At 54.3% G+C, this 12,966-nt stretch overlaps 1 protein-coding gene across 1 annotated transcript in view; it reads left to right on the forward strand.

Annotated features, from left to right (window-relative positions):
• The window catches only part of LOC116968459 (neurexin-1-beta-like), a 73,014-nt gene that overhangs the window by 8,938 nt on the left and 51,110 nt on the right, over positions 1-12,966 (forward strand). Inside the window, exon 2 of the mRNA XM_033015224.1 lies at positions 9,049-9,220. Coding sequence (XP_032871115.1) covers positions 9,049-9,220 — 172 coding nt within the window. The remainder of the gene's footprint in view (positions 1-9,048; positions 9,221-12,966) is intronic.

A 12,966-nucleotide genomic window follows, 5' to 3' on the forward strand; every position in this document is an offset into this window, starting at 1 on the left:
CCCCCCCCCCCCTGACACATGTGTCCCCACACTGAGTTTTACCCCCCCCCCTGACACATGTGTCCCCATACTGAGCTGTGGCTCCCCCTCTCCGCCCCTTCCCTCTGTCCCAACCCCCTCCACTCACCCCCAGCTCAGCAACCCCACCCCCAGTTCAGCACCCCCCCCCCCGCCTGGTTTCTCTAGGCGAGCACCCAGACATGTGTGAATCTGTGGGATTCACTGGATGTTTTCAAGAGAGAGAATCAGATTCAGCTCTTAAGGCAAACGGAATCAAGGGATATGGGGAGAAGGCAGGAACAGGGGAACTGATTGTGGATGATCAGCCATGATCACATTGAATGGCGGTGCTGGCTCGAAGGGCCGAATGGCCTCTACTCCTGCACCTGTTTTCTATATTTCTATCTCCGGTTCCCTCCCACACTCCAAAGACGTACAGGTTTGTAGGTTAATTGGCTTGTTTGCATTCTCGGTATAAGTGTAAGTTGTCCGTAGTGTGTGTGGGCTTGTGTTAGTGTGCGGAGATCGCTGGTCGGTGCGGACGGACTCGGTGGGCCGAAGGGCCTGTTTCCCCTAAACAAATTTAAACAAATCAGGACAGTCGAGTGGGGGGGGGGAGGTTGTGGTGGTGGGGGTTTGTTGGGGGGAATGAGGGGGTAGGGTGGTGGGGGTTTGTTGGGAATGGGGGGGCGGTAGTGGGGGGGGGGGGGGGGGGGGGGTTTGTGGGGGTGCAGTGGAATGGTGGGGGGGCGGTTTGTGGGAGTGGGGGGGAGATACTCCTCAGATTCCCATTATATCTTTTTCTCCTTCACCTTAAACCTGTCCCCCGTGTGGTTTGAGGATGTAACGAGCTGTGGTGAGAAAAGCAAAAGTGACCAGGGGGCATCCACTCAGTAAAAGTAATCAGGACAGTGAAACTAATGGGGGAACTGGGGTGGGGAAGGGCCTGAGAGGGGGAAAGCAAGGTCTACTTGAAGTTAGAGAAGTCAATGTTCATACCACTGGGGTGTAAGCTTCCCTAGAGAAATATGAGGTGCTGTTCCTCCAATTTGTGCTGGGCCTCACTCTGACCATAGAGGAGGCCCAGGACAGAAAGGTCAGTGTGGGAATGGGAGGGGGAGTTCGAGTGTTTGGCAACCGGGAGATCAGGAAGGTTTAGGCGGACTGAGCGGAGGTGTTTGGTGAAACGATCGCCACACCTGTACTCGATCTCACTGTTATACAGGAGTCCACACCTGGAACAGCGGATACAGTAGATGAGGTTGGAGGAGGTGCAAGTGAACCTCTGCCTCACCTGGAAGGGACTGTCGGGGTCCTTGTACGGAGTCAGTCAAGGAGGCGTACCTGTCCCTCTCTGACCTGCTGGAGACCTGTCCTACCTGTCCTGCTACAGACTTCTCTAACTCCAAGCAACCCTTGCTTTCCCCTCTCTCTCCGCCACACCCCCACCCTCGTTCTCTGACTAGTTTCACTACTGTGGGATAGAATGTTCCACGGAGGGCAGGTAGTTAGTTGGTGGGACATCCCATCGAGAGCCCACAGCTGGGCCTAGGAACAGCAGAGGGACAGGGCTATGTAGGGGAGATAGTTGGTGGGACATCACTCCTATGGGCTTCAGTGAAACAAGGGGAGCAGGGGTCTGGGGGTGAGGATGGCAGTGTGTGGTAGACTCCTGGGCAGTGTGGGAACCGATGTCGGTCAGGGTGGACATTGAGGGAACGTCGGGCAGTGTGGGCACTGTGGCCGTAACACAGATGGCGGTCTGGTTTGCCGTTGGGCAGTGTGGGAACATCGGGCAGTGTGGACATTGAGGGAGGGTTGGGCAGTGTGGGCACTGTGGCCATAACACAGATGGCGGTCTGGTTTGCCGTTGGGCAGTGTGGGAACATCGGGCAGGGTGGACATTGAGGGAGGGTTGGGCAGTGTGGGCACTGTGGCCGGGAGACAGATGGCGGTCTGGTTTGCCGTTGGCGAGGCAGTCTAAGTCACTCCTTCTAAACTCCGCTTTCTTTACCTCGGGGAACAAAATCGATTATTGTTGCCTGTGTGTCGTTTATATAACTGCGGCTTCAGTCCATAAAAAAACAATTTCTCTTTATTGTGGAAAGCAGACAGCTAATTTCCCTCCTCTCGAGACTCCCGACAATAAAACATCAAATGCCAAACCCTGACGGGATTGTCGGGGATTATCGGAGCATTTACAGGATCGCTGGTTCCTGTGAGAGGAACGGCAAAGTTATGTCAGTGATCACGGGGACAATGTCCACCATCTCCCCAGCTCCCAGTGTGAGGTCAGGTCACCTCGCCCCCACAGCCTGGTCCCCCTCGTACACCCAGCTGTGTGTGGCCCCTCCATGGGATGTCCCACCAATATCTCCCCTCCATGACCCTGTCCCTCTGGTCCCCCTCGTACACCCAGCTGTGTGTGGCCCCTCCATGGGATGTCCCACCAACTAACTACCTGCCCACCAACTACCCCCCCCCCCATAGCCCTGTCCCTCTGGTTGCCACGCACGGGGAAGATTGGGGTGGGGGGTGGGGGAGAGCTGGCACGGACTGGGGAAGATTGGGGGGGGGGGCTGGAGAGCTGGCACGGACTGGGGAAGATTGGGGGGGGGCTGGAGAGCTGGCATGGACTGGGGAAGATTGGGGGGGGCTAGAGTGCTGGAACGCACGGGGAAGATTGGGGTGGGGGGGTGGAGGGATGGTGGGGGGGCTGGAGATCTGGCACGGACTGGGGAAGATTGAGGGGGGGGCTGGAGAGCTGGCACGCTCGGGGAAGGGGGGGCTCAGCGTCTGAGTGATGCCTGTGATCCTGCACCATGACAGGCCCCACGGGCATCACCATGGTAACGGGCAGGCCGGGCCTGGTGTTGAAGGCTGCGGTGAGCAGAATAAATCAAGCCTGACTCCTCTCATTGTTTTGAAAAAAGAAAAGTCATATTTCTTCTCTGGGGGTGGTGGGTTTTATTGCATAATGGGATATGTCCTGGATGTCCTTTCATTCCCCTGTAAAACTGGATTGAACAAATAACTATACGGTCAGTGAATGCAAGTGCAGTTACAACTAATGGATCTTAGCAGTCTCAGATTTAAACAATGCACAGATGACTCCAGGCAGTCTACAGTACGGTGGTGCAGCGGGTAGAGCTGCTGCCTCACAGCGCCACAGACCCGGGTTCCATCCTGACTACGGGCGCTGTCTGTGTGGAGTTTGCACGTTCTCCCCGTGATCTGCGTGGGTTTTCTCCGGGTGCTCCGGTTTCCTCCCACACTCCAAAGACGTGCAGGTTTGTAGGTTAATTGGCTTGGTATGAATGTAAATTATCCCCAGTGTGTGTGTGTAGGATAGTGTTAGTGTGCGGGGATCGCTGGTCGGCACGGACTCGGTGGGCCGAAGGGCCTGTTTCCACGTTGTATCTCTAAACTAAACTCTGGGATGAGTTGGTCGTAGAGCAGTGGAGAAACTAGCAGCTTAGACTATTACTTTAGAGGTAATTACCCTGCGGAAACAGGCCCTTCGGCCCACCCAGTCCGTGCCACCCAGCGGTCACCTCGTACATTAGCGCTATTCTACACATTAGTCAAGTCAAGTCACATTTATTTATATAGCACATTTAAAAACAACTCTCGTTGGCCAAAATGCTTTACATTTGTTATAAGAATAGCACAACAAAACAAACTACATACATATATACATATACCAGTGGAGAGTGGCCAGGATCGGGGTGATGTGGTCCCTTTTTCGGGTGCCCGTCAGGAGTCTCGCTCGGGATAGTTTATAATTTTTTACTGAAGCCAATTAACCTACAAACCTGCCCGCCTTTGGAGTGTGGGCGGAAACCGGAGCACCCGGAGAAAACCCCGGCAGGTCACGGGGAGAACGTGCAAACTCCGTACAGACAGCACCCGTAGATAGGATGGAACCCGGGTCTGTGGCGCTGTGAGGCAGCAGCTCTACCCGCTGCACCACCGTGCCGACCCTCTCTCTCTCTCCCTCACCCTCAATTAATGCTGAATGCCTTGGATGTGGCTCCCACATGTGGCCAGCCAGATGTGTGGCCCCGGCAGATGTGCGCTAGCTCTCCCGCACACTGTCACAGGGCTGGAGTCGATTCCTCTGTGGAGCAGGCTCTGTGTTGCATGGAGCGGCTCTGTGTTGCATGGAGCGGCTCTGTGTTGCATGGGCTTGTGGAGTAGGCTGGGCAGGCAAGAGAGGGAGCAACATGCTCTGGCTGGGTCCGTGGAGCAGTTCTGTGCTGCATGGGGCAAGCTGGGCAAGCATCAGAGGCAGCAACATGCACTGGCTGAGTCCATGGAGCAGCTCTGTGTTGCATGGGGCAAGCTGGGCAAGCATCAGAGGCAGCAACATGCTCTGGCATGGCCAATGTAACGCTGGCTGCGTCTGATCCAAGCACAGAAGGAAGACATCCGTCAAGGAGCCACAAGCTGCTGCAGAGTCTGATCCTGTTCCCAGTGGGACACAGACCCACATCACGGCCAACACTTCAGGAGAAAGCTTTATTAATCAACCCACCTGCAGAGAGAAGTTTATTCTCACAGTTAGCAGAGACAGTTAGAGTCAGGGGCCTGTCCCACTAACGCGACTGTCTTCCACCTTCAAGCTCGAGGTTTCCACTAGTGGGAGAGTCTAGGACCAGAGGGCACAGCCTCAGAATTAAAGGATATTCTTGTAGGAAGGAGATGAGGAGGAATTTCTTCAGTCAGAGGGTGGTGAATCTGTGGAATTCATTGCCACAGACGGCTGTGGAGGCCACAAGTCAGTGGATATTTTTAAGGCAGAGTCAGACAAGTTCTTGATTAGAACGGGTGTCAGGGGTTGTGGGGAGAAGGCAGGTTAATGGCAGAGATGAGCCATGATAGAAAATAGGTGCAGGAGTAGGCCATTCGGCCCTTCGAGCCTGCACCGCCATTCAATATGATCATGGCTGATCATCCAACTCAGTATCCCATCCCTGCCTTCTCTACATACCCCCTGATCCCTTTAGCCACAAGGGCCACATCTAACTCCCTCTTAAATATAGCCAATGAACTGTGGCCTCAACTACCTTCTGTGGCAGAGAATTCCACAGATTCACCACTCTCTGTGTGAAAAATGATTTTCTCATCTCGGTCCTAAAAAATTTCCCCCTTATCCTTAAACTGTGACCCCTTGATTGAATAGGAAAGTAGACACGATGGGCCGAATGGCCTGATTCTACTCCTATGACTTGTGAACTTGTGGAGGAGGCCCAGGACAGAAAGGTCAGTGTGGGAGTGGGAGGGGAGAGGGGAGAGTTCAGGTGTTTGCCAACATGGGGGGAGATCAGGTAGGTTGGAGCGGAGGGAGGGAGGGCTTCAGCGATCACAGATGTAGTCGGGTATCTGTACTGGTTACTGGGGCCATGAGAGGCTGCAGGGCCTGTCACTGAGCGGCGGTGTGGGAAGGAAGGGGTTAAACTGGGGATTACGGAGGGATTAGTGCCTTTCTCTCTGGGAACTCCGTCACTGAAGGAGAGAGATACTGGGCACAATGCAGCAGAGATAGGCGTGTGGGCAGAGAGGATCTGTCATTAGCCCGTGTTTAGGGAACGTAGAGTCCGTGGGAGGATGGGGGAGGAAGCTACGGGAATGCAGAGGTTGGCTGGTCCTCTACACAGCCCTGCAGCCTGGGCACTGGGGATGTGGGATGGGAGGGTAAGGGCGAAGGGGGAGGACCTCCCTCTCACCCCCACCCCCGCCCACCCCCTCCATTCCATTAGGGCTCTCCCCCCGCTCCCCCCTCCCAGTGGAGTGTGGAGCTTTGTGCCTCTGTGTGTAAGCCGGGGCTGTGAGTACTGATAGTGTGTGCGGTGAATGATGCTGACACTGGCTGAGGCAGAGTGCTGAAAACACAGCGAAGCTGTCCACAATGTGAGGGGTTGGTCTGGGCCCAGCGTGGGGGGGCTGGTGTGGGGCAGGGTCTGACCCAGAGAGTCACATAGGCCCTGGTCACTAGTGTCTGACCCACAGTCACACAGGCCCTGGTCACTAGTGTCTGACCCAGAGAGTCACACAGGCCTTGGTCACTAGTGTGTCTGACCCACAGTCACACAGGCCCTGGTCACTAGTGTGTCTGACCCACAGTCACACAGGCCCTGAGCACAAGTGTCTGACCCCCAGACTCACACAGGCCCTGGGCACTAGTGTGTCTGACCCCCAGACTCACACAGGCCCTGAGCACAAGTGTGTCTGACCCACAGTCACACAGGCCCTGGGCACTAGTGTGTCTGATCCCCAGACTCACACAGGCTCTGGGCACTAGTGTGTCTGACCCCCAGACTCACACAGGCCCTGGTCACTAGTGTGTCTGATCCCCAGACTCACACAGGCCCTGGTCACTAGTGTCTGACCCCCAGACTCACACAGGCCCTGAGCACAAGTGTGTCTGACCCACAGTCACACAGGCCCTGGGCACTAGTGTCTGACCCCCAGACTCACACAGGCCCTGGGCACTAGTGTGTCTGACCCAGAGAGTCACACAGGCCCTGGTCACTAGTGTCTGATCCCCAGATTCACACAGGCTCTGGGCACTAGTGTGTCTGACCCCCAGACTCACACAGGCTCTGGGCACTAGTGTGTCTGACCCCCAGACTCACACAGGCCCTGGTCACTAGTGTGTCTGACCCAGAGAGTCACACAGGCACTTCGGCCCAACTCCTCGATGCCGACCAACATGCCCCATCTAGAGTCATAGAGTGACACAGCATGGAAACAGGCCCTTCGGCCCAACTCGCCCACGACGACCAACATGCCACATCTACGCTAGTCCCACCTGCCTGAGTTTGCCCCCTTATCCTTCTAAACCTGTCCTATCCATGCACCTGTTCAAAGGTCTCTTAAACCTGACAATAGTCCCAGCCTCAGCTCGTTTCATACACCCATCACCCTTTGTGTGAAAAATGTTACCCCTCAGGTTCCTATTAAATCTTTTCCCCCTTCACCTTAAACCTGTGTCCTCTGGTCCTCAATTAGAAACATAGAAACATAGAAAATAGGTGCATGGTAGAGGCCATTCGGCCCTTCGAGCCTGCACCACCATTCAATATGATCATGGCTGATCATCCAACTCAGTATCCTGTACCTGCCTTTTCTCCATACCGCCTGATCCCTTTAGCCACAAGGGCCACATCTAACTCCCTCTTAAATATAGCCAATGAACTGTGGCCTCAACTACCTTCTGTGGCAGAGAATTCCACAGATTCACCACTCTCTCTGTGTGAAAAATGTTTTTCTCATCTCGGTCCTAAAAGATTTCCCCCTTATCCTTAAACTGTGGCCCCTTGTTCTGGACTTCCCCAACATCGGGAACAATCTTCCTGCATCTAGCCTGTCCAACCCCTTAATAATTTTGTAAGTTTCTATAAGATCCCCCCTCAATCTTCTAAATTCTAGCGAGTACAAGCCGTGTCTATCCAGTATTTCTTCATATGAAAGTCCTGACATCCCAGGAATCAGTCTGGTGTGATTCCCCTACTCTGGGCAAGAGACTCTGTGCATCTACCCGATCTATTCCTCTCATGATTTTATACACCTCTATAAGATCACCCCTCATCCTCCTGCACTCCAGGGAGTAGAGACCCAGCCTGCTCAACCTCTCCCTGTAGCTCACACCCTCTAGTCCTGGCAACATCCTGGTGAATCTTCTCTGCGCCCTTTCCAATTCAAGTTTGTCTTTATTGTCACTTAACCATCTAAGGTACGGTGAAATTTGAGTTGAACTCTGTCTTGTGAGATGGGGGAGGGGAGAGGGGGGGGGGGAGGGGTCTGTTTAGACCAGGGGAGCCCCTCAGTTCCCTTTGCCTCCCCCTGTGATCAGGCAGGGGAGAAGGTGAGACCCTGTAATAAATCGGGCGGGACGGTGGTGCAGCGGGTAGAGCTGCTGCCTCACAGCGCCAGAGACCCGGGTTCCACCCTGACTACGGGTGCTGTCTGTAAGGAGTTTGCACGTTCTCCCCGTGATCTGCGTGGGTTTTCTCCGGGTGCTCCGGTTTCCTCCCACACTCCAAAGACGTGCAGGTTTGTAGGTTAAATGGCTTGGTATAAATGTAAATTGTTCCTAGTGTGTGTGTTGGATAGTGCTAGTGTGCGGGGATCGCTGGTCGGCACGGACTCGATGGGCCGAAGGGCCTGTTTCCGCGCTGTATCTCTAAACTAAACAAAACTTAAAATGATATTACTATTCAAACATCCATGTGCCGTTTCACTGATGTCCAAATGACTGAGTAAACAGTTTGATTGAGATGCAGTGGGGAAGGTGAGGCCTATCTACTCAACAATCCTTTGTGCAGTAATTAGGGATTAGGATTTGTGAGGCAGTTTCTAAATGAGAGACACAGGAGCATTCAGCATCTGTGTGACGAGATGTTTCTTCAACCCCTGAAGTCATCTCACTCCACAGATGCTGCCTGACCTGCTGTGTGAGCAAGGTTTAGTGTGTATTTATTTAACACCACCTGCAGCTTTTATACCTCCTGTCTGTACCTGCGCTGCGGAAAATGAGTTGGCAGGTAGATGTGTGAATGGGCGATGTGACAATGGCTTGCAGCTCCAGGCAATAAAACAGCAACAACCCCCTCATATATTCTTGTGCTCCATGCAAATGCTATCTCCATCCTGTAACAGACACACAGTGCCGGAGTAACTCAGTGGGTCAGGCAGCATCTGTGGAGAACATGGAAGGGTCTCGACTCGAAACGTCATCCATTCCTTGGTGTTGGGGGGTGGAGGTGTGGGGGGGTGGAGATGTGTGGGGGGGTGGAGGTGTGGGGGGGGGGGGATGGGGGTGTGTGGGGGGGGGGATTTCGGGAGTAGGTCCATGCTCTGCCTTGTTTACTCATCCCCCCCCTCTCTCCCTCTCTCCCCCTCTCTCTCCCCCTCTCTCTCCCTCTCTCTCCCCCCCCTCCCCCCCCCCCCCCCCCCCTCCCCCCCCCCCCCCCCTCTCCCTCTCCCCCCCCCCCTCTCCCCCCCCCCCCCCCCCCCCCCCCCCCCCTCTCTCTCCCTCCACAGGAGCAGGGCAAGATCCAGGTGATCTTTAACGTGGGCACGGACGACATTGTGATTGAGGACAGGAACGTGGTTGTAAACGATGGTAAATACCACGTGGTCCGTTTCACCCGCAGTGGAGGCAACGCCACGCTCCAACTGGACAACTGGCCGGTCAATGAGCGCTACCCCGTGGGTAAGTGAAGCCCCCTTCCCCCACCTTGACCCTCCCCACTCTCCCCCACACCTCCCCACCCCGACCCTCCCCTCTCCCCCCCACCCTCCCCACCCCCTCCGCTGACCCTCCCCTCTCCTCCCCTCTCTCCCCTCCTCTCCCCTCTCCCCTCTCCCCTCTCTCCTCCCTCTCCTCCCCCCTCTTCTCCCCTCCTTTCCCCTCCCCTCTCCCCTCCTCTCCTCTCCTCTCCTCTCCCCTCCTCTCTCCTCCTCTCTCCTCCCCTCTCTCCTCTCTCTCCCCTCTCTCCCCATTGAGGGGCAGAAGTTGACCTCTGAGTCAGCACCAGGACCATTAATAATGGAGAGTAGAAATACAGTAGGCGCTGTGAAATTATCCTCTCCATAAACCATCCAAACTCCTGAATTAAATTCCAACCTATAACTCAGGGCCGGGCCCATCATTTCACCAGCTATTTCCCCCCAGGGACTCCTTCTTCTCCGACACTGATGGGCTGTGGTGGTGATATAGTGTCGGCCAGCCGGCCGGCTCTGCCTGAGAATGACTCTTTGTAGCAGGGCAGTAAATGAAGAAATGATCCCTTCTCAAGAAGCAGTGAATCTGTGTGTGTGGAAGGGGAGGTGGATCCACCATGACAGTGGGGACAGTGTGTGATTCAGTCTCAGCTGCCACCTCCACACTGTAAATAACATACACTGCCCTTTCATACATCAATTAAACACCACAGTCCTTTGTACACGCACACGCGCACACACACACACGCACACATGCGCACACGCGCACACACACACGCACACACACGCACTCACGCACACACGCACACGCGCACGCACGCACACGCACACACACACGCACGCACGCACACACACACACGCGCACACGCGCACACACGCACGCACACACGCACGCACACACACACACACACACACAACAGTTCTTTATACACTGACAAACACCAAGCAATCATAGAGTCAAGAGGAGTGCAGCACAAACACAGGCCATTCAGCCCACCTTGTCCATGCCGACAATGTTAGCATGTTGTGCTAGTCCCATCTACCTGCGTTTGATCCATATCCCACTAAACCCTTCCAATCCATACATTTGTCCAAATTGCTTTTAAAGTCATCATTTTATCTGCCTGTAGCTTCCTCTGGCAGCTCGTTCCAGATACGCACTACCCTCTGAGTGAAAAAAGTTGCCCCTGAGTTCCCTCTTAAATCTTTCCCCTTAAGCCTGTGCCCTCTAGTTTTAGAATCCTCTACCAGGGGGAAACAGACTGTGAGCGTTCACTTTCTTCATGCCCCTCATGATCCTGTACGCCTCAATAAGGTCACCCCTCAACCTCCTACCCTCCAAAGAGAAGAGTCCCAGCCCCATCTACACTAGTCCCACCTGCCCACGTTTGGTCCATATCCCTCCAAACCTGTCCTATCCATGTACCTGTCTAAATGTTTCTTAAACGTTGGGATAGTCCCAGCCTCAACTACCTCCTCCGGCTGCTCGTTGCCTCCCACCTATGTTGGTGTCATCCACAATGTATGTATTTATTGACCACACGTTGACACCTTACTCTGGGCATTTGGCTAGCTGGCCTAGTATCCCATGTGAACCAGTCTATTGGCACATTAGCCTTCATCATCAGGGTATTATTAGTGATGTTATGTTGCACTTGTTCAAGAGGCTGCATTTAGATTCTTGTCCATAAACTGCAATGTGTGCAGAGATGATTTACAAAGATGCTGCCTGGGCTCAAGGCCTGAGCTACAGGGAGAGGTTGGGGCAGGCTTGGCCTTCATTCCTTGGAGAGCAGGAGGCTAGGGGTTGATCTTATAGAGGCGTATAAAAGCAGGAGGGGAAGTGGGGTGAATGCACACAGGATTGGGGAATGAAGAACCAGATGACAGGTTTAAGATGAGAGGGGGAAAGATTTAATAGGAGCCTGAGGGGCAGTGGTAGAGAAATGGAGGTAGTTGAGGCTGGGACAGTAACACTTGGACAGGTACGTGGATAGTAACAGGTTTAGAGGGATGTGGACCAAAAATGGAACTAGCTTAGATGGGGCATGTTGGTCAGCATGGACAAGATGGGCCGAAGGGCCTGTTTCCGTGCTATACGACTCTATAACAAGGGTCTAACCATCCACTCTTGCCTTTCAATGACATTAGTCACTGAGGCCCCACCTTCACCACACTGGGGTTCACCACTGATCAGACCCCCACCCAGACGGCCACATGGATCCTGTGGCCACAGGAGATGGTCAGAGACTGGGGATCGGCGGTCAGTGACTCACCTCCTGCACGGCGCTGGTGGATTTCCAGGATCGGTGAAGAGACGGGCGATAGATTTCCAAGTGGAGCGGTGCGTGACTGGGAGGGGAAGCTGCGGGTGGTGGTGTTCCCCTGCCCCTGCTGCCCTTGTCCTTGGTGGGAGAGTTTGGTTTAGTTTGGAGACACAGCGTGGAAACAGGCCCTTCGGCCCAGCGAGTCCGTGCCGACCAGCGATCCCCGCACACTAGTCTAGTTTACATATACAGAGTGGAAACAGGCCCTTCGGCCCAGCGAGCCCGTACTGACCAGCGATCCCCGCACACTAGTCTAGTTTACATATACAGAGTGGAAACAGGCCCTTCGGCCCACCGAACCCGTACCGACCAGCGATCCCCGCATACTAGTCTAGTTTACATATACAGAGTGGAAACAGGCCCTTCGACCCACCGAGTCCGTGCCGACCAGCGATCCCCGCACACTAGTCTAGTTTAGAGATACACACATACTGGGGACAATGTATACATTTATACCAAGCCAATCCAGTAGGTCTTTGGAGTGTGGGAGGAAACCGAAGATCTCAGAGAAAACCCATGCAGGTCACGGGGAGAACGTGCAAACTCCACACAGACAGCACCCGTAGTCAGGATGGAACCCGGGTCTCTGGTGCTGTGAGGCAGCAGCTCTACCCGCTGCACCACCGTGACACTCTAATGGTGGTGTCGATGTGGGTGTGAGCATCTGGGACAGTGGGAGACAGGCAGTGCTAAACAAGCCTGATGGAAAATTGCAGTGTTTAATGGCTGTGAATAATAGCAGCGAAGTAAAAAGGTCTTCTCTTAACAAGCAGTGATTCATCTTGTGTGAAAGGCAGGAGCAGTGAGGCATGAGTGCAGCAATGTTCAATTAAACCTGCAGGTCCATGCATCTCCTGCAACAAGCTGGCTGCTGAGGACGAAGGCAGGCTTGCACAAACCCAGCCGCATCCATACATAGAGTAATGCAGTGTGGAAACAGGCCCTTCGGCCCAACCTGCCCATACTGGCCAACACGTACATAGAGTAATGCAGTGTGGAAACAGGCCCTCCAGCCCAACCTGCCCACGCTGGCCAACATGTCCCACAGTGCAGAAACAGGCCCTTCAGCCCAACCTGCCCACACCAGCCAACATGTCATAGAGTCATAGAGTGATACAGTGTTGAAACAGGCCATTCAGCCCAACATGCCCACACTGACCAAACCTGTCATAGAGTCATAGTCATAGAGTGTCGATACAGGCCCTTCGGCCCAACATGCCCACACCAGCTAACGAGTCCCACAGTGCAGAAACAGGCCCTTCAGCCCAACTTGCCCACACTGGCCAACATGCCCCAGCTACACTAGTCCCACCTGCCCGCATTTGGTCCATATCCCTCCAAACCTGTCCTATCCATGTACCTGTCTCTAAATGTTTCTTAAACGTTGGGATAGTCCCAGCCTAAACTA

Source organism: Amblyraja radiata, chromosome 45 (assembly GCF_010909765.2).
Source record: "Amblyraja radiata isolate CabotCenter1 chromosome 45, sAmbRad1.1.pri, whole genome shotgun sequence".
NCBI classification, from domain to species: domain Eukaryota; kingdom Metazoa; phylum Chordata; class Chondrichthyes; order Rajiformes; family Rajidae; genus Amblyraja; species Amblyraja radiata.